Source organism: Taudactylus pleione, unplaced genomic scaffold (genome assembly GCF_031769625.1).
Source record: "Taudactylus pleione unplaced genomic scaffold, aTauple2 ptg000518l, whole genome shotgun sequence".
Classification (NCBI taxonomy): Eukaryota; Metazoa; Chordata; class Amphibia; order Anura; family Myobatrachidae; genus Taudactylus; species Taudactylus pleione.
The window spans coordinates 2,035,465-2,060,398 of record NW_028284920.1 but is presented as its reverse complement, the minus strand read 5'-3'; the positions used below and the strand labels follow the sequence as shown (position 1 = coordinate 2,060,398).

The 24,934-nt window shown below is 46.7% G+C and overlaps 1 protein-coding gene across 2 annotated transcripts in view; it reads left to right on the top strand.

The window, feature by feature from the left end:
• Positions 1-542: 542 nt before the first annotated feature.
• The window catches only part of CCDC6 (coiled-coil domain containing 6), an 81,688-nt gene continuing 57,296 nt past the window's right edge, over positions 543-24,934 (top strand). Inside the window, exon 1 of one of the 2 annotated variants that reach the window (XM_088450384.1) lies at positions 543-997. In XM_088450384.1, the coding sequence (XP_088306510.1) occupies positions 731-997 (267 nt within the window). In that variant the 5' untranslated portion in view covers positions 543-730. The remainder of the gene's footprint in view (positions 998-24,934) is intronic. The other variant, XM_088450385.1, reaches the window with a different exon arrangement.

Genomic DNA, 24,934 nt, shown 5'->3' with positions numbered 1-24,934 from the left:
TAATACTTCCAATTACTTAATTAGTCCTCAGGGGGGGTGCCGCGGGGGTGTCAGAGCAAGTGTTGGTGATTTAACCTAAAATCAACGATTTTAGGAAAAATCACGGTTGCTCAGGAGGTGCGTGAAAAAAAAAAACCCTGACGCGTGTTTAATAAAAAAACCCGCACCTGCAGGAAAAAACTTGCATGTGCGGGTTTTTTGCTATTCTCGCAGCCTATTAAATATGCCCCTGTGTCCACGTGAATGCTAGGGAATGACGTTGGACAGTAGCTGATGATGTCAGACTCCTCTTCGCGAAGGGAATCTAGATACTACCCTATTTATATGTGGTTCCATCCTCCCCATTGTTACTCTTGCCCTCTATGGAAGTCCTGCACAAAAGTGAATAATATTACTAATGATAATAATAATAATAAAGGTGGAAGACTAAATTCTATACTTCGTAGTGTGGATGTAGCCTATGGTGGGAAAGTTTACGCGTTCGGTCTAGTGTAAAACGTGTGAGAGTTGGAGCTGAGCATAATTCCAGCGCTGTGGAGCCGGGACCTGAGCTGCCATAGCCCGCCGTGCCCTGTGGGTGTCGCTGTGAGGAAGCGGCGCGGTCGGAGTGTGAGGGGCGGCTCGGCTGACTCGTGCTCGGCAGAGTGTGCGCAGTGCAGCCATAGTGTGTCCGGCCGCCGTGACTCATCCGCCGCCGCGTCCCGCTCTCCCCACACAGCCAGCCGCGGCCATGGCGGACAGCGCCAGCGAGAGCGACACGGACGGAGCCGGCAGCAGCAGCAGCTCGGCCGCTATGCAGACCTCGTCCTCGGCCACCTCTTCTTCCGGGAAGTCGGGCATCGTCATCTCGCCGTTCCGCCTGGAGGAGCTGACCAACCGCCTGGCCTCGCTGCAGCAGGAGAACAAGGTGCTGAAGATCGAGCTGGAGACCTACAAGCTGAAATGCAAGGCGCTGCAGGAGGAGAACCGGGACCTGCGCAAAGCCAGCGTCACCATTGTAAGTAGCCCCTTCCACTGCTGCTGGCGGGCAACTTGTGGGTTCCCCAGATACGGAGGGACTACAAGTCCCAGCATGCCACACCTGAGCTGACTGTAAGGGGGCAGGGATGCTGGTGACCAGCTGTTCTGCAAGCCTCAGCATACCGTGCCTACGGGCGCATCTGCCTGTGTGCCTTTACAGTGAGCTGAGGTGTGGCATGCTGGGACATGTAGTTCAACAACAGCTTAGAAGCTACATGTTGACCATTTCTGCTTTACCTCCAAACAGTGTCATGTCCATGTCTTTTGCTAAGTGGCTTAGTTATATGTTAGTATAGGTCAAGCACCACATAAACTTGTAATTATTGTGTATTTATATGGCTACACAACGGGTCCCCAACCATTTACAAAGTGCATAGACAGTGCAAACAGGAATCGGTATGATTTACCGCCAGACGCTTGTCCAGCGGTTGGAATCCTGACAGCGGCTGCCCGAAATGGGTGAAAATCCAGATCGTCCCTAAGGTAAGTATTCACTAACCTAATTCCCTCCCCTAACCCTAACCTTCTCCCCAGTGCCTAACCCTAATCCCCCGGGGGTGTGCCTAACCCTAAGTCCCCCCGGGAGAACCTAACCTCCCCCGCCCGGCTGTCCGTGCACCGCGCCCGGCATCACTTCGATCGTGATGGCGGGTGTTGGTAAAATGACAGGCGTCTAGATTTAGACGCCTGTCATTTAATCCTCACCGGGATAAAGCAGTCGGGATTAGGTCCGCCGGCTTCCCAACTGCATACTGTGCAAACATAATAAAGTGCATAGAGTTTACAGCACTATACAATGCAGAACATAGGCTAAAAGCTATATAAACATTGCTGCATATGCAATCATATTACCCACAAAATCAGCGCCGGTTGAACCCAAAGGTTCGGTATCGCTGATGGCATAGGAGACAAGATGATAGTACAAGTGAGGGAAGGAAGAGGGCCCTGCTAGTGAGAGCTTACAGTCTAAAGGGGAGGGACAGACAGACAGGGGTGACAGATGGGAGGGACAGTGTGCAAAGAGCGGTGCCATAGTATGAGAGCTGAAAGTGTGTGAGGTGAGGTGTGGTTATTGTGTGCTGATAGTTTCCACTTAAGGGGCTGATTCATTTTGCCACGAGGTTCTGTAGTAGCCTTGCATGTTATGATTTTGACTTATGATTTTGTGCACAAAACGGAAATGGTGCAAACTATGAAGGATCGAAGATCATTGACCAAAATGTCATGCAGAAACATAACCCACAAGGCTTTTACTGAACTTCATTGAACTGCCACCCAAAGTATCTGACACATTACCTGCTGTATATCAGTGGTATTCAACCTTTTTCTAGCAGATACCCAAAATGTGCCAGTCGGGAACCAGAGAAACAGATCCTGATGCAGTTGGGTCCAACCCCACTAGCTGGGCACTTCTGATCTGGATGGCAGTTTTTTGTAGGATGCTTACTTGACAAAAGATCAGATTGCTGAATTGTCATTCTATCTGCACCATGTGATGCATATTTACATGATCAGTTTGTCCAGCAGTTACTTTATGCTCTTCCATATCCAAATAATGCATCTGTGAGCATTTATTTTATGGATGCTTCTTGATTTGGATGTATGCCTCTCTTTTACCCTGATGGTAGCACAGTCTGTGTTGAATGACAGGTGAGAAGCTTGGATCTGAGATACAAATGCTGATGACATTGCACAGCTCTTTACTGGCAGGTAGGATTATGCTGAGTGTAGAGCGTGGACATCAGTTTTAAAGTTGCACTAGCACATACAGATGTGTCCTCATACACTGTGGCTCTAGTCCTCCTTTCTGGCAAGGGTGTCTCCGAGCAGTGAGCTGCACTGTGATGCCCTGTATAAGTCACACTGGGCTGATGTTTCTACATGAAATGCCAGTGCAAGGCGACTTTTATCCGCATCACATTACCGACCGGATCATCCGATAAATAGTGTGTGGAGAACACTGATATGTGTCATGATGCTAAGTTTGATTCATGTATGCTTGTTCCAAGTTCTGCCTTGTTATATTTGATTCATAGTTAATTCTTTCAGCGCTTCTGTCACTACATCTACACATCACTGAACTTTGCTCCAATCAACAAAACGCCATGTAGTGATTCTCAATTTCTTACTAATGACTTGCCAAGTTATTGTGTATTATATCCTTCCCAAATGACCTTGTCCAAAGATTGCTAGATATTACATTATTGCATCGGAGCTTTGTTTTATGGTGAAAGGTATAATGCAGCTCTGTGACTCCTTTTCTCCTGTTGAGCCAACGCCTATCAGAATTTTGCGCTTGGGCTGATATGCTCACTCAGCCAGCCTGGGAATACAATGATGTTCTCTTTTCAGAAACAATTTATCTTAGAAAGTATTTAGAATGTGGGATATAAATCTTTGCCATGTGCATAATCTCCCACATCGTTTTGTTCTCTTATGGCATGTAGTGTACTAAATAAAAGGCAAGTTCATTGTTCTGTATCCACACTTAAGATGACGTGTGGTATGTGTTGTATTTTTTTTTATTTTTCTCCGTTTACAGCCAGTTGGGTAAATCTGTGGGGCTTTGCGGGCAATCACAGGTGAATGAAAGTGATTTCAACTGAACCTGGCCAAGAGTTAAGCTGGCCAGTTATCGCTATGTGCGTGTGCTAGTTACCTGTATGTCAGTAAAGCCCAATGGCACCTGACTACCGAACGATCAAAGCTTTCCAACTTGACCACCCTAGTGTGGCAACATTAGGTACATAATGTTTTGGTTAATAGCATGACTATTGTGTCCTCTGTCTGCAAAGTGAGGCGTCTATTTTCTATAACATGTGGAGGATTTCTCATCAATTCTTCTCTGCAGCACAGTGTGACTATATACATATTTGTACTTGAACAATGTCGACATAATTGTTTAGTGTTAATTCTAAGTCCGGCGCCAGAGCGTAAAAAGGGCACTGTTGCGCGCCTGAAAAGGGGGCGAATTCTTAAGACACGCCCCCTTACCGTCACTCTTGGGGGCGTGCTTAGCACTTACGGACATGCTGGGCTTCCCCCAAGCTCTCCCCTTACTGCGATGACGGTGGTGACCGATGCACTGCAATTTTTCCCCCTGCGGGACACTGCGGTCTGGAGGTGGGTACGGCACCCGGCAGGCTGTTTCAGCAGGGCCCTGGCAGGTAAGGTAGGGCGCATTTGCCATTTTAAAATCGGACAGGACGTGGCGCCCTGCTATAACAGCCTAGTGGAAAAACTAACTGTCATTGTGGTGTCAACAATATAAATGTGGATATTGTACATTGTTGAGCTCTTGATTACATCCCACAGCTTACTAATGCTTCTGCTCAAACACAGGGTCAATTGAATAGTTGACCTTTTGGAGTTAACGATTAAACTTTTAAAATTTTTCCAGCCAAGTAAAAATTTAAAATTATTATTTTTTTTTTTTTTTTTGGCAAAATCTTTTAATTTTTTTTTTCTAAAAGGACAACATTTTTGGCGTGAGACATAGCAATTGGATTTCCTCCAAGATCAACATCTTAACAATGTTTAGTCCGACATGTAATTAGTCTGTTACCCTGAAGGTGAAACCGCCTTTCATATAATCTCGAGATTACGTTATTTTATCTGGATGGCTCTTGGGATGGAAACTTTCCCTGAGCGGCTTGTATTGATTGTCTGTAGGGGATATATATCTTTAGTATTTCATTCTTAATTTTTTTTTTTTTCAAAGTAAACAATTTAACTCCCCATTTTTTTATACATTTTTCTCAGTGTTTGTGACTCTCTTGCATAGAATCCCGGTATATGAGTTAAATGCTGGCTCGAAACACTGCTGCAGTTAATGCATATAATTTCAAATAGACGAATCAGATGTTTTGCGCTGGAGTTTTAATTGTTACAGACACTGGCGTTGGATGTGTTGTGTATACATGGAGGTTATACGTAACAATCGGCAGGGTTTGAAAATACCCCATTGAAGGTATGAAGCCCGAAAAACCACGGATGTGCCTAGTCCTATTTTCCATATGACATTGGTTATGTATGTAAAGAACATTTCTGGAAATGTATGAAACCTTCTAAACTAATGCTGGGTACACTTTAGATCACAGGTTCTCAAACTCTGTCCTCAGGACCCCAAACAGTGCATGTTTTCCATGTCTCCTCACAGAATCACAAGTGAAATAAATGGCTCCAACTGTGGATCTTTTAAAATTTCAATGAGTGCACCTGCTAGGTGACATGAAAAACGTGACCTGTGTGGGGTCCTGAGGACTGAGGGCCTGATTTAGACCCGCTCGCGAGCGTGTCGATGGTGCCCTAGTGCGCATGCGCACGACGGAGGGAGCTCCGTCGTGCGCATGCGCGAGACCCGTATAGCGACAGCCAAGCTGTCGCTACGGGTCTCGCACCAAAGGGGGGCGTGCTGTCGATGGTGAGTGACAGCACGCCCCCTTTGGTGGGCATGGCTGCCAGACGGAGGCGTTCCCATGGGAACGTCTACCGTCTGGGTCTGGCCCCACTGACATCACTAGTGATGTCAGTGGGAGTGATTTTGGCTCTGATAGAGCCAAAATCACTCCAGGGCTTGCGGTCACCTAGACCCTACCGCAGGGTCTCGTCGCAAGCCCGAAGGTCGCGATGGTCTTGACCATCGCGACCATCATCATGGACGCTCGCATAAGCTGTGGGTGGTAACACACAGCTATGCGAGCGTCCAGGAGGACGCTCCAAAACAAAAAAAAAAACGCCCTGATTCAGAGCGGGCGCTCGTACAGAGCGTCCGGCTCTGAATCGGGCCCTGAGTTTGAGAACCACTGCTTTAGATTATCCTGGATCATGGCCGACAGGAAGACCAATGTAACCATATATTTTCCTCCCATATACACAGAACGATAAAGCACACAATATATCGTTCAGTGTTTGCAACCAGAGCATGCCGCCATATCGTCACATCTGCTGCTGTTGCGAGAGCGTGTAGTCGCGGGTACACCTTAGACGATGTGCCCGATATATTGTTCCGATCTGTGTCAAACTGTATATTGGGCGATATATCGTCTAATGTGTACCCAGCTTAAAGAGTGGAGACGCTTCCCATAGCAACCAATTAGCTTCTAGCTATTTATAAAGTACATTCTATATTATGATAGAAGCTGATTGCTATGGTCAACTTCTCCAGTTGTCCCGTTATTAGATGGTTTGATATATCTCCCCCCCATATCTATATTTTCAAAGAATGAAATTTGAGGGGGCACATCAATTGTTTCAGATAATTATATTACCGTTTAGAGTGTCCGGGAGCGAATTCAAATGTTTGCAGGACCAGCCCCCGCGCTGGTTGTGACGACCCGTATTCTCGTGACCTCTGCACTGGATTAGCTGCGTAAAGCGGCTTCCATGCTAAATGCTGGCGCACTACAGTTAAAATGCACTCGGCATTTGCAACCAGCCTTAAACCCCTTCCCTATGCAGATTTCTGCTCGCACCTCAGGAACATAACGTTTAGTTTTTTGCATTTTCTGGCACGGTAGACAAACATTACTGATAAAATGAATCCTCTATGAGAAGGAATTCAATTCTGTGTGAAGGACTGACGTAATGTGGTGTTCTGGAACGAAGTATGTCTGCCGGCATCGCAAGTTTTCCCTCGACTTGCGATTTCAGCCCTACCATAAGTGGACATAATGGGCGGAATTCAATTGTATACGCGACCCGCATCTCCCGCCTAAAGTGACAGGAGATCGCGGGCCGCTATACAATTGTCCAAGATGTTTGCGCTGATCGCGCCCATAGAGGTCAGGTTTAGCCGCGTAAAGCAGCTAAACCCGACCAAAGTGCTGGGCGCGATCGCGAAAAGTGATGTTTGGGCGCCCAAACATGTCACTTTTCGCACATTTCAGCTCTCATCCCCCAGGGGCTGCGAGCTGAAATGTAGCGCTGGCAGCTCATCGTGCCCGACAGGAGCAAGAATTGAATAGCTCCGTCGGGCGCGATAGCGGCTATAAAGAATTGAATTCCGCCCAATGTGCACAGCTGTTCATCAACTCAGTTTTTCAAAATGACCGGGTCCTGCAGGATGCGCTGTGTGTGCACCGCAGCAGCCGGGCCAATGATATCCTATGCAGCTCCCCCACCAATCACCATGGGCGGCAGCGTCTCTACCTCCAATTGGGGTCTTGGTCACCACCTCCAGGTCACTTGATGCCGCCGAGCTCTCTACTCACGATCTCTGCAGCTCCCATTCCCTAGTGCCCTGCGGGTGTACAGTGGGGACCCTTCTGTGCAGTGCCAGGGTGGTGCCATTGTGTTTTGGGACCCTCTGTGTGGTGCCAGTGTGTGGTGGGACCCTTCTGTGCAGTGCCATGGTGGTGCCATTGTGTTTTGGGACCTTCTGTGTGGTGCCAGTGTGTGGTGGGACCCTTCTGTGCAGTGCCATGGTGGTGCCATTGTATTTTGGGGACCCTTCTATGTAGTACTAGTGTTCTGCTGTGAACCTTCTGTGCAGTGGTGGCATTGTGTTTTGGGGCCTTTCTGTGTAGTGCCAATGTGCTGCCAGTGTTTGCTGGGATCCTTCTGTGCAGTGCCAGGGTTCGTTGGAACATGTTTGTGCAGTGCCAGGGTGCCACCAATGTGTGATGAGACCCTTCTATCAAATGTCAGTGAAAGGCTCTTACCCTCTCCTTTACACCTAGTACTGCGCCAGCTATTTACCCTTTCCCCCTTCCTACCCCCAACACTGCTTGTCCTTCCTCCCATCCTTGCCTCCAAGCACTGTTGCAACTGCACTTACTCCCTCCCAACCCACAGCACTGCCTACCTCTCAATGCCTTTACCTTCAGCTTTATCCCAACTGCTGCTTGCCCTTAACCCCGTTTTCCCCAACTGCTGCCTGCCCTCAGCTCCCATATGTGATGAGACCCAGAAAAAGTGGCGTAGGACCCCAATTTTTTAAAGTGAGGGGTCCCTGGGACCCACATTTTTTTTTCACTCAGTGTGATCACTGCAATAACCCGGGTTGCTGCTCGTTCACGTGAAATAACCCTGGTTATTGCTGGCAGTGTGAAAGGGTATTAGTTGCCTATTTAAGATATGGATGTCTGTATAACTACACCCAGAATAGCTCTGTTAAGGGAATACAGCTTTCTTTGAAATCAAACTTTGAGCAACGTCTCCATGACTGCTCAGACACTTACTTTTTTGTTGTTTTTGATCTGTATAACTATTTAATGTGTTTTAAGTGGAAGTCCACCTTCAGAGAACTTATTGTCCAGTCAGATTGATTTATTTTAGTTGTCCTGAGAAATGACTGATGTACAGGCATTATAGTTTTCAGTGCACAGACCTGAGCTGCTTGTCGCATCCAAGGGCAGTGCAGATAAACAGAACTTGTTTGGACAATAGACTAATGGTGCATACACACGGTCAGATTTTTCTTCAGATCTGAACGATAACTATTTAAAAAATCGTTCAATTATTCATATCTGAAGGAAAATCTGACATATCTGACAATGCCTGTACGATGAACGATGCGCGTTCCTGATGGTCAATTAACGATATGTGACATCTGATGTGTTTGCAGTCAGACTTGGACGATTCCATTCATTTTAATGCAGTCAAAAATCGTTCAAATCTTAGGTAAAATCGTTCATCTAACAGATCTGACAAATCTGACCGTGTGTATGCACCATTAGGGGCCTATCCATTACACAATTTTTTGAACGATCCGACCAAAACCAGGAGGTTTTAGTCAGATTGTTCAAAAAGTCGTCTAATGGATAGGCTGCAAACGTTTTGCGCTGCGAACGACAAAAGAAGTCTCTTGCCGGGTCGAACACGCTGGTCAATTTCTGCATATTTAGAAAAGTCGTTCAGTGGATATGCAGTGAACGGCAAACGACTTTTTACACCTTCTTTAATGAATATTCACTCCATTCATTTAAAATTTCCACTCCCTTGTCTCTCCAGCAACAATCCTTGGTCTTTAAAGATATCATTCACAAGTCTTTCATGTTTTGAAAAATATTTTGCATGAAGGACTTTTTGTTGGCAGTTTGTTTTTGTGAAAGACCAAAGACTATCTTCTAATGGATAGGCCCCTAGCAAGCTGAAGTTGGACTTGAATTCCTTGAAACCAAGGAGTTGTTTTTTCATCAAATTGATTATTAAAGTAATCCATCCTATCAATGTACACATTTTGATGCATGACCTCCATTTTATATAGATTGTGAGTTACATTTGTGTTCCTGTATGCCAGTGGTACACCTATGATGATGGGTGCTGGGTGTGTAGGGCACACAGGCCCATGAGTTATTGGGGTTCCACTCTGCCTGACTTGCACCAGTTGCAATGTTTCATTCTGTAGCAGTCTATACCATGTTTACAGTGATTTTTTTTGGAAATATGGCACATGTGCAGAATGTGGTTAAGCCAAAGTCTGTGCATATGCAATATGTTCAGGAGAGAGGAGGCCCGAACATTTGCACATGGGCCCCTTCATGTCTTAAACCGCCCCCCATGGTACAAAATTACATTAAAGGAAATTCAAAAAAATGTGGACTAGCAAATCTAGAGCTCAAGTTAATTCAATATAGGCAGCTTATTGCACCAAAAAATGAGTGGGCAGACGCTGCCTATTTAATGCATTACACCTCCCCTTATCCGTGAGCATGCCTGCAGGTATTCTCTTTCTGGGGCCCCCACGACAATGTTCTCAGCCATAATTAAAAGAAAAAAAAAAAAATCGAAACAACAAAGAACCAAAACATTATTTGAAATTACATTTTTTAAAGTGTTTACTACTTCCACTACCTCTCTCCAGACAGCAGTTGTTATTCTCCTACCAAACCCTGGGGATGGACCTTAATCTGCAGTACATAATGTTTGCATGTCTGCTAAGAATCTCCTTCCAGACAGGTAGAAATATTGTCACTGTGTATCTGATTAGCTATTAATTGTAAGCCGCAGGTCTTCATTTTATGTTGTCTGAAAGCAGTTCTGTAGGGTGCTTAGTATAATATTAAAGTATGAATCTCTTCTAGTTGGCAAAGTTTATTGCCTTTTGTGCAAGAGCTTCTTCTAACCAGCCAATTCTGCTTTAGGGAAAGGTTGAACCAGCAAGGGTTGTTTTTTTTTTTTTTTCCGCTGTTCACTATAGAATAGCTGAAACTCATTTGAGGAGATTGTATGTTTATTACAGCAATTTATTATTACTTGGTAGTCCCTTGAAAACAAAGTGAATTTGCTATTACAATAGGTCATATTTTCAGACTCCCCCTATACACAGCTATTGTCATTTATGCCATGCCTTCATGCTATTTTGTTCCGAGGGGAGGAGACAGCAAGTAATGAAATGTTACCTAGTTTCTATGATGAGTAGAAAAAAAGACAAGCAATCGTCTACATAGGTCCTCTTTAATATAGTCTACAAAAAAGACTCATAACTTACAAACACTAAGATTTTGTATATTATTACCCAAAATACTTCTGTGATTTTTTTTTTTTTTTTTTTCTTCACTGTCAAGTCTTCTTTTTTTTTTTTTTGTCGGGTAATTATTTGATGTGAACTTGCAATTGTGATTGCTGGTTTATGTAGTCAAGCTTTCAGTTTAATGATCAAAACCATTTTTTTTTCTTGAATACTTTTGATCTATCCCGTGTTCTCATTTGTGAGCCCTCTCGCCAGCTCTTTTGATTGTGGCCGCCTTTTTTTTTTTTTTTTTTTTTTTTAAGAAAGTCTGTACATTTAATAAAAATCCAATTGTTTTTATCGCTGATCTACTGAATTGGCGGCCGACAGAGCAATGCAATTGTTGCTCCGATCGGGCGCAAGTTTCGCGGCTGTACTCACTTCTGCTGGCAGTCTCCTGAGGAGTGCGGTTTGGTTGCCATCACCAGGACTTGAGATGGGTTTAGCCGCTTTGCACAGCTAAACCTGGTGTGTTTGTGTGCGCCCATGGCTCTCACTCCCGAACGAAGCCGCGTTAATAACATTTGTTATTAATGTCCCTTTTTAGTGTTGTTTTGTGCACTGATTTGCCTGTAGTGAAGGTGACACATCTAGACTCAGCGAGAAGGTGGTGCATGTAAGGTTACAGAAGATTGCTTGCTGTGGTTGGTCTGCTGTGCAGTAGCAGCATCACAACTCGCAAATAAAGGCCATGGTCTGAACCCTTCCTTGCCACTGCATGTAGTTTGTGGCCTGTTGGTAATAACGTTTTGCGGCCTTAACTTTCCCCTTCATAGTTGGGTGATCTTGTCATACATTGTTCAGATTTGGAGTGCCATTTCTTAAGGGCCCCATACACTGTGCGATATGCACCTTGCGATGCGATGACCGAGTGATCCGGTGGCCGACCGCCCGATAAGACTGGCACCCCACTCCCCCACCCGAATAGCGATGCATAGGATCGTTCGTCGATTCCCTAGATCTATTGAACAAGCAGAAAGATCTGGAGGAGCGATGGACGACCCCACGGGAGAGCCCACACATGGAATGATACAGCAGCAATATCGTTCGAAACTGTCGGATCGGCCCCGCTATATCGCTCGGTGGGTAGGGGCCTTTACACCACCTTCTTACCCCTTGACCCTTTTTTTTGTTTTTTTTTTGTTTAAAAGTAGATGTTGAAAAAGTGCTATGACTGCCAGCACTAGTACTGGGATGTTCCTCATAATTGATTTACACCAGAACAGGAGTAAAGCTATTATACTAACTGCCACCATACCAAGTGATCGCATAATGAGATAAGGAAAAGATGGACTGTTACATTTACCATGCAGTTTTGTTAAGAGTAGTTTTTTAAACTAGAATAAGTCCTCTTTCAACTTCATTTCTACTTCAGGGTCCATAGGGTATCCACAGGATACCTTGGGGGTATAGGTGTGACGTCAGTCGCAGGGCACCAAAGAGTTAAGCTTTCAGCCTCCCAGGATGCACTAGGTCCCCCTCCTATACCCCGCCCCCGGGCCAAGGCACCTCAGTTTAGTTTGGTGCCCGGCCGGCGTCGGGTGCACATGTCGGAGTGGGGGCTAGAAGAGCCCCTGAAGCTTTCTTCAGTGCAGCTGTGGCTGCACATCTGGATGTACAGCATGGACAGTCAGTCCTGACGTCCATGCTGTCTTCCCTACACCCCCGCCGGTACCAGAACGCCGGTACCGATCCGGGGATGCTGGTGAGCATCTGGGGTCACAGCTAGTGGTGACCCCAGATGTTCCGGACCATGGCCGGATCCAAGGGGGACAAAGGTAAGCAGCGGGGTCCCGCGGTGGGTCCCCGCTGGTCACATGGTCCTAAGTCCCCAGGCAGGGGGCTCCCTGGAGACTGGCTGCAGCGTGGAGCCAGGTACTGAACCTGCGCTTTCCACTACCCCCTGGGACAGCGGAGCGGGCAGAGCGGTAGCGCTGCGGCATCCCAGGGGTTAAATGCATGCCAGGGGAGCGCGCCTTCCCTGTCTCACAGCCGGCGCCTCCCCCGCTGCACACAGCCTTCTCTGCACTGTGCTGACTGGTCCTGTGTCAGCGCTCCTCCCCCAGGCCAGCTTCTCTCTGCTCCTCGGCGGCCATCTTCTCTGCAACGCATGGTGAACGCTGCTGGAAGCGCTGGACGGAAGCATCGTGGTCTGGGTCCCCCCCGCATACCTCTCCTCCGCTGTGGCTCAGGTCTGTGTATGCAGCGCTGTGTCTTACCAGGCCCTGTGTCTGTGTAGTTGAGTGATCAGCGCTGTTAGTGCAGGAATTGTTATTTCTCTGCATTGTATGTGACTGTGCTAGCGCTGCCTGTAACTTTTCTTCTCTAAACTGTCCGCTTTATTACTGTCCCTGTTCTTTCTGCTAAAGCCCTTGCGGTGCGGTGCTGCAGGGTGGTCTCTCGCCTATTTAATACTTAATTGGTGAGAGAGGTCACATACGTGGTGCCATCATGTCTGAAAGTGATTTTCCCCTCCGGCTACAGTGTACCACGTGCAAAGTACCGTTAGCGGAGGGGGAGGGTAGCGCGGAGGGCCTTTGCCGGCAGTGTTTGTCCATGGCGCGGCCTATTACGGTTACAGCACCGGTACAGGAGCCGCCCTGGGCTTGTTTCGCTCAGGCGTTAACAGCTTTAGTGGGCCAGTTAGCTCCGCAGCCCGCGTTTACTCCGATGGGTTTGTCCCAGCAGTCTGTGGTGTCGTCACCCATGCAGGGGTTCCCACGACAATTGGTGGTACCCCACAGTCTCCCTATTTCCCCGCTCCCGGGTTCTCAGGAGCCAGCGTGGGTTAACTCCCTGACGAGTTCTGTACAGCACTTGTCGGATGTGTTGCAAGGGGAGTCTGTGATGCGGCCTCATAAAAGGCCGGTGGCGTCTCTGTCCGCTCCTTATGAGGATGACGAAGGGACGTCTGATGATGGGGAGATTCTGGATCCTTACGATCAGGAACCTCTCCATACTAAGGACGCTGATGCTAAGTCCAAAGTATATATTCCTGGACTTATTCGGGCGGTCCGCACAGCCTTGGTGATTGAGGACGAAGTTCCCCCAACGGCTAAATCTAAGTATGCCTTTTTCAAAGATGTGAAGGGCGATGCCACAGTCTTTCCTCTTTAGGGTCAGTTGGTGGACCATTTAGAGGAGGCGTGGAAACAACCTGGCAAAAGATACCAGCCGCAGAGACGCCTGGCGGTGGCTTATCCGTTCGCGGATAATTATTTTGCTAAGTGGGAATCCCCTCCACAGGTGGATTCTCACGTGACCCGTCTTGTCCGTAGTGCCACATTGCCGATGCCATCCATGTCCTCCCTTAAGGATGCTACGGACCGCAAGGTAGAAATCTGCCTGAAGTCCGCTTATTCCCTTGCAGGGGGGGCAGCACGGCCGGCTATGGCCATTTGCTGGGTTGCCAGAGCGATGGAGCGCTGGGCGGATTCATTAGAGGCTTCTTTTGAATCCGACTGTCCGGCCGAACAGGCGGAGTTGATTGGCAATCTCCGTGATTCGGCCACCTACATCAACGAGGCGGCTCTAGACATTAGTACTCTGGTGTCTAGAATTTCTTCAGCAGCGGTAGCTGCTCGTCGCACCTTGTGGCTGCGATCCTGGAAGGCGGACGCAGATTCCGAGAAAGGTCTGGAAGCGTTGCCGTTTACCGGAGAAGTTCTCTTCGGTCCGGATCTGGATAAGATTGTGGCCACGCTGGCGGCAGCCAAATCTGCTTGTCTCCCGTCGGCCGCTGCTCCTTCTGGTTCTGGACCATCTTCCTTTCGGTCATCTAGGGCCCAGGGCAGGCCCAAACCACAGTCGTTTCCTCGACAGGCTGGCCCCTAAGAAATCGGTCAAGCCCCGGAAACAGGCATGGAGTACCAGACGTCCGGCCCCCAAGCCAGGTGACAAGCCTGCGGCCTGACGGTCCGGGTCTCCCCTTGGGGGATCCCAGGGTGGGAGGCCGCCTGCTGCAGTTCTCCCGGTGTTGGTCGTTCACTACGACAGACACTTGGGTTCTGGAGGTGGTCTCCCACGGGTACGCCCTCTCCTTCCGGCACAGACCCCCGGCTCGATTCTTCACCACGGGTCTACCATCAGACCGGAACAAGGCTACGGAGCTGCGGAAGGTATTGCACACTATGCTCCAGGCTGGAGTTATAGTGCCTGTTCCATTCTCCCAGAGGGGCCAGGGTTTCTATTCAAATCTATTTTTGGTACAGAAACCCAATGGGTCATATCGTCCGATTCTCAACCTCAAAGCACTCAACAAGTCTTTGCGGGTCCCGAAGTTTCGGATGGAGACCCTACGGTCCATCATTCTGACGCTGGAACCTGGGGACTACATGGTGTCATTGGACATACAGGACACTTACCTGCATGTCCCTATTCTTTTGCGCCATCAAGAGTTCCTTCGGTTTGCAATCCGCAGCGACCACTTCCAGTTTCGGGCGTTACCTTTTGGCCTGGCGACAGCACCACGTGTTTTCACCAAGGTGATGGCGGTCATGGCGGCTTCTCTGCGGCTGCAAGGAGTCCGCATGTTGCCGTACTTGGGCGACCTGTTATTGGTGGCAGGATCTCCAGAGCTCCTGTTACACCACTTGGACCTGACCATTGCACTGCTGCAACGGCACGGCTGGCTAATCAACTGGCAGAAGTCCACTCTATTCCCGTCTTGGAGGATTCTGCATCTTGGAGCCTTATTGGACTCGGGACAGCAAAGGATCTTCGTGACAGAGGACAAGATCTCTGCTTTACAGTCAAGGGTGCGCAGTTGTCTGCACAGCCACCGGGTGTCCTTACACTCGGCGATGAGGTTACTGGGCTCCATGGTGTCGGTGTTCGACATGGTGGAATACGCCCAGTTTCACTCCAGACCTCTGCAGCACCTGATCCTGTCCAAGTGGAACGGGCTGCCTCAGTCTCTGAAGTTCCAGACGATTGTGCTCACCCCGGAGGTTCGCCTGTCCCTTGCGTGGTGGTTAAAGACGACCCACCTCAACAAGGGACGTCCGTTCTGGGTTCCAAATTGGGTCCTGTTGACAACGGACGCCAGTCTTCGGGGCTGGGGAGCAGTTTCGGGTCCACACTTGTTCCAGGGCAGGTGGATGCCGACAGAAGCGGAGCTTCCAATAAATATCTTGGAACTCCGTGCGGTCTTCAATGCTCTCCTGCAGGCACAGCGGTTTCTCCAGGGTCACCCGGTGCAGGTCCAGTCGGACAATGCTACCACCGTGGCCTACATAAACAGGCAAGGAGGAACTCGCAGTCGGGCGGCTCTCGTAGAGGTCTCTCGGATCCTGGTTTGGGCGGAGCGCAATCTTCCGGCCATATCAGCGGTCTTCATCCCGGGAGTGCTAACTTGGGAGGCGGACTTTCTAAGTCGCCAGGACGTTCATCCAGGGGAATGGTCCCTGCACCCGGACGTTTTTCAACTACTGGTGGACAGGTGGGGTCTTCCAGAAATCGACCTCATGGCGTCCCGGCACAACAACAAGTTGCCGGTGTACAGGTCTCGCACAAGAGACGAAGGGGCGTCTCTGGTGGATGCTCTGTCCGTCCGGTGGACGTTCAGGTTCGCATACCTGTTTCCTCCGGTCTCCCTTCTTCCACGGGTAATCCGGAAATTCAAACAGGAAGGAGGGACGCTCCTGTTGATAGCTCCCGCGTGGCCCAGACGGCACTGGTTCTCAGACCTTCAGGGTCTGTCCGTGGACAGTCCTCTGCGGTTGCCGCTACGACCGGACCTTCTGTCTCAGGGTCCTTGTCTTCACCCGGACCTGACTCGGCTGTCTTTGACGGCGTGGCTGTTGAGACGGCCATGCTGAGGTCCCGGGGGTTTTCCAGCTCTGTGGTGCGTACCATGTTACGAGCTCGGAAACCGTCTTCCGCGAGGATATACCATCGCGTGTGGCATACGTTCTTCCAGTGGTGTCGACCGAGAGGTTATGCACCGCGGGAGTTTCGTCTGTCTCGGATTCTCGCCTTCCTGCAAGCGGGACTAGATCATGGGCTTCGCCTTGCTTCTTTGAAGGTACAGGTTTCGGCCCTATCTGTCTGGTTTCACCGTAGGATTGCTACAATCCCGGATGTGCGCACCTTTATGCAAGGTGTTCTCCGTATTCAGCCGCCCTTTGTTCCACCTGTGGCGCCTTGGGATTTGGCTGTGGTCCTGAGGGCTCTCCAAGGACCGCCGTTTGAACCACTGGGCTCAGTGGATATTAAATGGCTAACAGCTAAGACTGTTTTCCTTCTGGCCGTTGCTTCGGCCAGACGTGTTTCTGAGTTAGGGGCTCTTTCTTGTAGACCCCCTTTCTTGGTTTTTCATGGGAACAGGGCAGTGCTCCGCACTCGGCCCGAGTTTCTTCCCAAAGTTGTTTCCCAGTTTCATGTTAACGAGGAAATAGTTGTTCCGGCCTTTAACTCACCGGGTCTTTCCATGGGTGAGGCCTCTTTGGATGTTGTGCGGGCCTTAAGGACTTATGTTGACCGCACTTCTTCGTTTAGGAAGTCGGACGCTTTGTTTGTCCTCTATGGCTTCTGTAAAAAGGGTTGGCCTGCTTCAAAGCAACTTTGGCAGCCTGGATCCGTATGGCTATTTCTGAAGTTTATCTTCATGAAGGCCTACCGGTCCCTCCTTCTCTGAAGGCTCATTCCACTAGGTCTGTGGGTCCTTCGTGGGCAGCTCGACGTGGTGCCTCGGCAGTTCAGATCTGCAAGGCTGCTACGTGGTCTTCTGTCCATACCTTCGTGAGGTATTACAGGTTTGACACCTTCGCCTCTCAGGATGCTTCCTTCGGGCGGCGGATTCTCCTTTCTGCACAGGAGCGTCCCCACCCTTAAAGGATACTGCTTTGGGACATCCCCAAGGTATCCTGTGGATACCCTATGGACCCTGAAGTAGAAAATATGAGATATGGTAAGAACTTACCCTTGTTATCTCTATTTCTACGAAGTCCATAGGGTTCCACAGGACTCCCGCCCTGTCGCACCTGTGCTGCAGATGGGCTTTGCTCTGGTCACCGGTTTTCCGTCTCCCTCTGGTGAGAATGTGATTCTTGTATGTGTCCAGATCTTTTTTCTCTCTCTTCCTTCTCCTCCTCCGGCCTATGGCTTGGTAATTAACTGAGGTGCCTTGGCCCGGGCCCGGGGGCGGGGTATAGGAGCGGGACCTAGTGCATCCTGGGAGGCTGAAAGCTTAACTCTTTGGTGCCCTGCGACTGACGTCACACCTATACCCCCAAGGTATCCTGTGGAACCCTATGGACTTCGTAGAAATAGAGATAACAAGGGTAAGTTCTTACCATATCTCATATTTTTATGTTATTTTGGGGTGCAGCTGATGGGGCCAAAATACCCAGAAAGTACAGTACTGTAATATACAATGCACCTTAAACACACACCGCACACAATCTTAACTGGAAATAATATATTACAAAGTTTAATTCGAGACTTGAGAATTTTTTATTCTCAGAATAATGGTAAAGTTTATTAAAGTGAAACAAAATATTTGTTCATTGTCTTTAAGATTTTAAGAGAAATCCACGTTTTGTATACATTTCAAAGCTACTTTTGAGGATAGTGCAAAACATTAGGCAATGTAATTCTCACCAGTTAGCTTTTACTGTTTAAGGCCCCTACACATTAGACGATTTTGTTACAGATTTGGCTGATTCCGACGCATCGGAAAGACAAATTGTTAAAAATCGGCCAGTGTGTATGCACTATATTGTGCATCGCGCGCTCCTGTGGGATCGCGGCTGACGATCCCATGCAGCGCTGTTCGGCGGGGGCCAGCATGTCGGGCACCGGATCACCCAGTGTGTACGGACCGCCCGATATGTCGGCCCGTGGGCAGGGGGGGTTGTGTGTCGCATTGCTGGGTACACAAGTTTAGTGTGTACCCAGCTTTAGAGTCTAGTTAGCTTGTGCCAAGCTGAGGGTGTATTCATAAATGTGTTTGTATAACCTCTTGTGATGACTACCCCATGCCGTGTTTACAAGGCATTGAGCTAACGCTGGAGATTAAAGGTAGGTACACACTGATAAAATCATACATGCGATTTTACGTTACACATCTTATGTATGGTTTAATTTTCATCAGACCCTACTGTGTCTTGATCAACACTTCAGAATGAGAGTTAGGTTGTACGAGCAATCGCATGAAAAGTATGATTGTATCCCTGTGTACCCACCTTAATAGAGAAATAGCGGGACTGGGCTGGCCATGATCACAGTTCTTTAAAACTTCAGTTGAACAAAAATGTGAGACTCCATATCCAGATCAGACTGGTGTATGAAGTCTCTACTCAGTCCCAACAGTAACAACACAGGGCAATTCTTTAACTTACAGTATCACAATTACATGCGTGTTGTCATGTGTTCTCTTCTCCCAGGTAAAATGCCTGCATCTAATCAAGAGACCTTAGGTCAACCCGTGAGCAGCCCTATATGGCATTATGCCTCTGGGCTGTTTGCGTCCCTAATTGTGGAGCTCTTTATCAGGGAGAATGGGATTTATCCCGTGGGTAATTGTATTTATATGTAGTTGTCAGATTGACCTTCAGAATGTCGACATGTTAGAACGTCGACTTTGTCAATCTTGACAGCTAAAATGTCGACATATGATTTTAGGGTTAGCCTGTGTTTAAGGTTAGGCTGCAATTAGGGTTCGCTTTACATTGGGTTGACAGAATTTTGACAATGGGTTTTTCAATGTTGACATTCCATTGCTGACATGTTTAATGTCAACAATCTGTACGTCCACATAATATGCCACACCCATAGGATCTGGTTCTGACATAACAAGACCACTGTATTTACTGAACATCATCAATTTTCAACATTTTTGCTAGTTTTTCTGAATAATTTGGTTGAGATTGCTTTTAGTTGTCACCAGTAGGTATAGCATTGCGCTTTACTATTATTTTGGAAATGATTGTACTGAATGAGTAAAGTGAGCCTATGTGAGCAGATTAAGTGTATGAAGTGAAGCTGGGTACACACTTGGCGATATATCGGGCGTTCAATTAGATGGGCGATATATTGTGAGCGTGTCAGCGGGTGTGTACTCCCAATATGTCTGTGAACTACGTCGTTCAGACCTATCGCATCGGTTGTGCAGCACAGCAGATGGGTGATATATATCTGCAGATGTATCTGTACATCTGCTGGTGTGTACAGGCGACCTGCAGATCGCCGTACACATGCTGCAGGGTCCCGGTGGTAAGTGACAGCTCAACTGGGCGGGCAGATTTAAATGCCCGCCCAGTTGTGACATCTGGCCTGACACATCGGGAAGACGATTGGTAAGTGTATACGCTCTTACCAATCGTCAGATAGGTCAGCGGGTATTTGACCTAGTGTGGACCCAGTTTAAGAAATAACTCACTAGCTGCCATGTAAAGGGGCTTATCCATTTAACGACATGAAAGTCTGAACGTCCAGCGTTCAGACTTTAATGTCGCTGAGGTGTGGGCACCACACTGAAAGGCGTTCACTGAACGTCTCTTCAGTGCAGGAGCCCAACCTCCCTATCTATTAACCTGCCGAACCTGACGACCGTCGACAGGTTGACCGGCATGTTCGATAGTCGGGGTTGGCAAGGACCTAGCGTGCACGCGCATCGCTGGTCCTTGCCGGATATCCACTAGCAGACTTTCTGCATGTTCCGACCAAAACCACCTGGTTTTGGTCGCATTGTGCAGAAAGTCGGCAAATGGATAGGCCCCTTAACTCTTTAGTGGTGGGTCTGCATATGTACATGGTGATTTCAGATCAATGGAACCTAATCTTTTTCTAATTGTTTCTGTCCATTCTCCTTTTAAAGTGTAAACTCAGAGCAGTGTTCTGTACCATTCCTGTTGTCTCTATGTTCATGGAGATGATTTATAGATTATCATTCTTATTCGCTGTGTTGCTGCCTGCTCTGTTCAATGCTGTAGCTTTATAAATCAATATTTTTTTTGTAATAGCCATTGCATGCAATTTAGGAACCTTGGAACACTTCCTTTATTGTTGAGGATAACCTTCAAGAACTTGCCAATACCATGGGGATGCCTGATTTTGCTTTGAGTGGATGTAGCGCTGCCTGTGAGACAGGAAATCAGGGAACCACCTTTCCTAATCTGACATCACTATGTTGGACTTAAAATGCTGCGCGCTCCTGACTGGAACAGTACAGCATTTTATAGATGTTATACGGCCTAGCCTTAAGGTTGCACATCTAAATGCCTGTTAAATATGTTGCCCACCATTATTTGATTTATAACTTTGATTGCCAGCTCTAACACTGGTATGCCAACCAAGAATCTAAAGGTAAGGCTATTGTCTAAACCACTAGCCGGATATCACCCCAGAACCAAACTGCTAGGTCTGGCTGTACCGTGCAGTAAACGGCCAAGTGCTGTACGGTTAAAGTTTTACAGCACCCTGTTGGTGCCAAGATAAAACAGGGAGTGTGCTGTTAATTATTGAACGGTTTACTATATGTACATGGGTTCCAAGCAGGTAGTATAAATAGACCATAAAGTTCCTGTTGGGATATGATAGAAGTTTCCTCTGTTTACAAGTTAACTTTGAAGTTTTTTTTTTTTTCCTTTAATCTTCGCTTTTGCAAGGAATATTCTTAAACCAATGATATGTTATGTAACAAAGCTACTTTTTTTCTTTAAATTTGCTCCTTACATGCAGTGAAACACCACTTTGTACCAGAGACGCCGGGTTGTGACTTTAACCAAACAGGATTTAGTTTTAGATACAGTCAGGTGCATATATATTGGGACATTGACAGAATTTTCATACTTTGGCCTCTATTCACCACCACAATGGCTTTGAAATTAAATAAAACAAACAAGATGTGCTTTAACTGCAGACTTTCAGATTTAATTTGAGGGTAATTACATCCAAATCAGGTGAACGCTGTAGGAATTACAACGGTTTCTATATGTGCCTCCCACTTTTTAAGGGGACAAAAGTAATGGGACAAACTAAACAATCTGTTGAATCGTGCAACTGAACCTTTAGTACATTCCTGCCTATAAACCTCTAAGATTCACCTGCCTAGAACCTCTAAGACAAAACCTGCCTATACCTCCTAAAACCATAAGGTGTCGCTAATTAGCGCTGTGTTTTAAATATACCATTAATAAGACTCTAAGACAGTGGAATAGCGGTCCAACGCGCTAAAGATTATTATTCAGGTAAAAGTACAGATGTTACCACGCTATGATCTAACAATGAGCGCAAACTAAATTGTACAAACATTAGGTCATAAGGTACAGTCAATACATACGCGTGCGCTCTGGGACCAGATACCGGCATCAGTAATGAAACCTTCGTCGAAACAGCATAACAGGACCACCGCAGACTGGCATCTCGTTTCAGAGCACTCACATATATACCCGTACTGGGATAAGCAATACAATAGAATACGTTGGCAGGTTCTCATTGGTTCCTCTTCTTGCTTCTTCCGTTACGGTACAATTCATAGGTCAGTGCAAAGACTCAAACCAGCCTCTAACAGCCTGATTGTGTCCACTTTCCCGCTGCATAATAAATCTAGTCTAAACTATGGCATACAACATTTCAAGGAGTTATTCTCTCTATCATTCATATTTCATAGCCGCATGTTCTGATCTCCTCACCGATGCCACCGGAACGCTGTGGGAAAAGAGTAGATCAGTACGGCACCAATCACTGTCCATTTGCCATTTACTAAACCATAGTTACAGAAAACATTCATTTCTTCATATGCTGACATTGCGATTAAACCAAATAATAATCATTCCTTTCGTGCTGCAGGACCATTGCTTTTAAATGTGTATGCGGGGAGAAATGACATTAAATTGTGTTGTGCGTTTGAGGGTCTGTGGGGCACTTAGCGACCAGCTGTGCGTCTAAATAGCTATTTTGCGTTGTCCTATGTTTAACATGAAGTGCAGGGAAAACACCACTAATTTGCTACTGATTGCTCAAATATAAGTCTGTGATGATTTTAATGTGTTGGAAAGTTATTTTATGTCTGCTAAATACCATCGGTAGGTGTTTGGGGAAGATTGTGAAAAAGCTGTTCGTGCTACTTTTTAGCAATTTTGCGTTGTGAGTAGCACTGTGGATTGTGTACTATGGATTTTTGACAAAATGGCGCTTGTGTAAGCTTTCTTTTCTAAAATGGAGTCTTACTGCCATTCACAAGATGGTGTCTTGAGGCCAGTCGCAAAATGGCGTCGTCGCGATTAAATTTTAAACTGAACTTGTCTCAGCCAATTATTGAGCTTCGACAAATCCTAAATCTAACTTTCACTTTTTAATACTTTGTTGCAAATCCTTTGCAGGCAATTATAGCCTGAAGTCTGGAACGCATAGACATCAGCAGACGCTGGGTTTCATGCCTGGTGATGCTCTGCCAGGCCTCTACTGCAAATGTTTTCCGTTCCTGCTTGTTCTTGGAGCATTTTCCCTTCAGTTTTGTCTTCATCAAGTGAAATGCATGCTCAATCGGATTCAGGTCAGGGGATTGACTTGGCCATTGCATAACATTCCACTTTTTAGCCTTAAAAAAACTCTTTGGTTGCTTTTGCAGTTTGCTTCGGGTCATTGTCCATCTGCACTGTGAAGCGCCGTCCAATGAGTTCTGAAGCATTTGACTGAATATGAGCATATAATATTGCCCGAAACACTTTAGAATTCATTCTGCTGCTTTTGTCAGCAGTCACATCATCAATAAATTCAAGAGAACCAGTTCCATTGGCAACCATACATGCCCGCGCCATGACACTACCACCACCATGCTTCACTGATGAGGTGGTATGTTTTGGATCATGAGCAGTTCCTTTCCTTCTCCATACTCTTCTCTTCCCATCACTCTGGTACAAGTTGATCTTTATCTCATCTGTCCATAGGATGTTGTTCCAGAACTGTAATGGCTTTTTTAGATGTTGTTTGGCAAACTCTAATCTGGTCTTCCTGTTTTGGTGGCTCACCAATGGTTTACATCTTGTGGTGAACCCTCTATGTTCACTCTTGTGAAGTCTTCTCTTGATTGTTGACTTTGACACACATATACACCTACCTCCTGGAGAGTGTTCTTGATTTGGCCAACTGTTGTGAAGGGGTTTTTCTTCACCAGGGAAATAATTCTTCTGTCATCCACCACAGTTGTTTTCCATGGTCTTCCGTGTCTTTTGGTGTTGCTGAGCTCTCCGGTGCGTTCTTTCTTTTTAAGAATGTTCCAAACAGTTGATTTGGCCACACCTAATGTTTTTGCTATCTCTCTGATGGGTTTGTTTAGATTTTTCAGCCTAATGATGGCTTGCTTCACTGATAGTGACAGCTCTTTGGATCTCATATTGAGAGTCGACAGCAACTGATTCCAAATGCAAATGTCACACCTAGAATCAACTCCAGACCTTTTACCTTCTTAATTGATAATGAAATAATGAGGGAATAGCCCACACCTGTCCATGAAATAGCTTTTGAGTTGATAGTCCCATTACTTTTGGCCCCTTAAAAAGTGGGAGGCACATATAGAAACCGTTGTAATTCCTACACCGTTCACCTGATTTGGATGTAATTACCCTCAAATTAAATCTGAAAGTCTGCAGTTATAGCACATCTTGTTTGTTTCATTTCAAAGCCATTGTGGTGGTGAATAGAGGCCAAAGTATGAAAATTCTGTCAATGTCCCAATATTTATGCACCTGACTGTATCTAAAACTAATTCCTGTTTGGTTAAAGTCACAGCCCGGCGTCTCTGGTACAGAGTGGTGTTTCACTGCATCTAATGGTGCATACACACGATCAGATTTTTCCTTCAGATATGAACGATAACGATTTAAAAATCGTTCAGTCGTTCATATCTGAAGGAAAATCGTTCATATCTGACATGCTTGAACGATGGACGATCAACGATGCGCGTTCCCGATGGTCAGATAACGATTTCTGACATCTGATGGGTTTGCAGTCAGACTTGGACGATTCCATTCATTTTAATGCAGTCAAAAATCGTTCAAATCGTTCAAATCGTTCAAAACTTTGTTAAAATCGTTCAGATCGTTCAGATCGTTTAATCGTTCAATCGTTCATCTGACAAATCTGACAAGTCTGACAAATCTGACCATGTGTACGCTCCATAAGGTGCAAATTTAAAGAAAGAAAGTAGCTTTGTTACATCTCTCAGCTCACTCATTAAGACCTATTTCTACAATATGTATTTTGCAGGATTTTTCCTTCCTGCAAATTAGATGTTTTATCTACAGTGTTTCTGTCCCATAATTGTCCCATAATTAATTTTTCTTCTAAACTCCTGTCACTCTTACTCACATGTTATAATCATCTTATAATGCTAAAACATAGGTCATGGTCTTGCACACGTGTAGCGTGTCTGATGCTACTGGGAATGGCTAGGCCCATGGCTGGGGAGAGTTGAGAGACATCGGAACGAATGTCTTTGAATGGGATTGCTCGTAC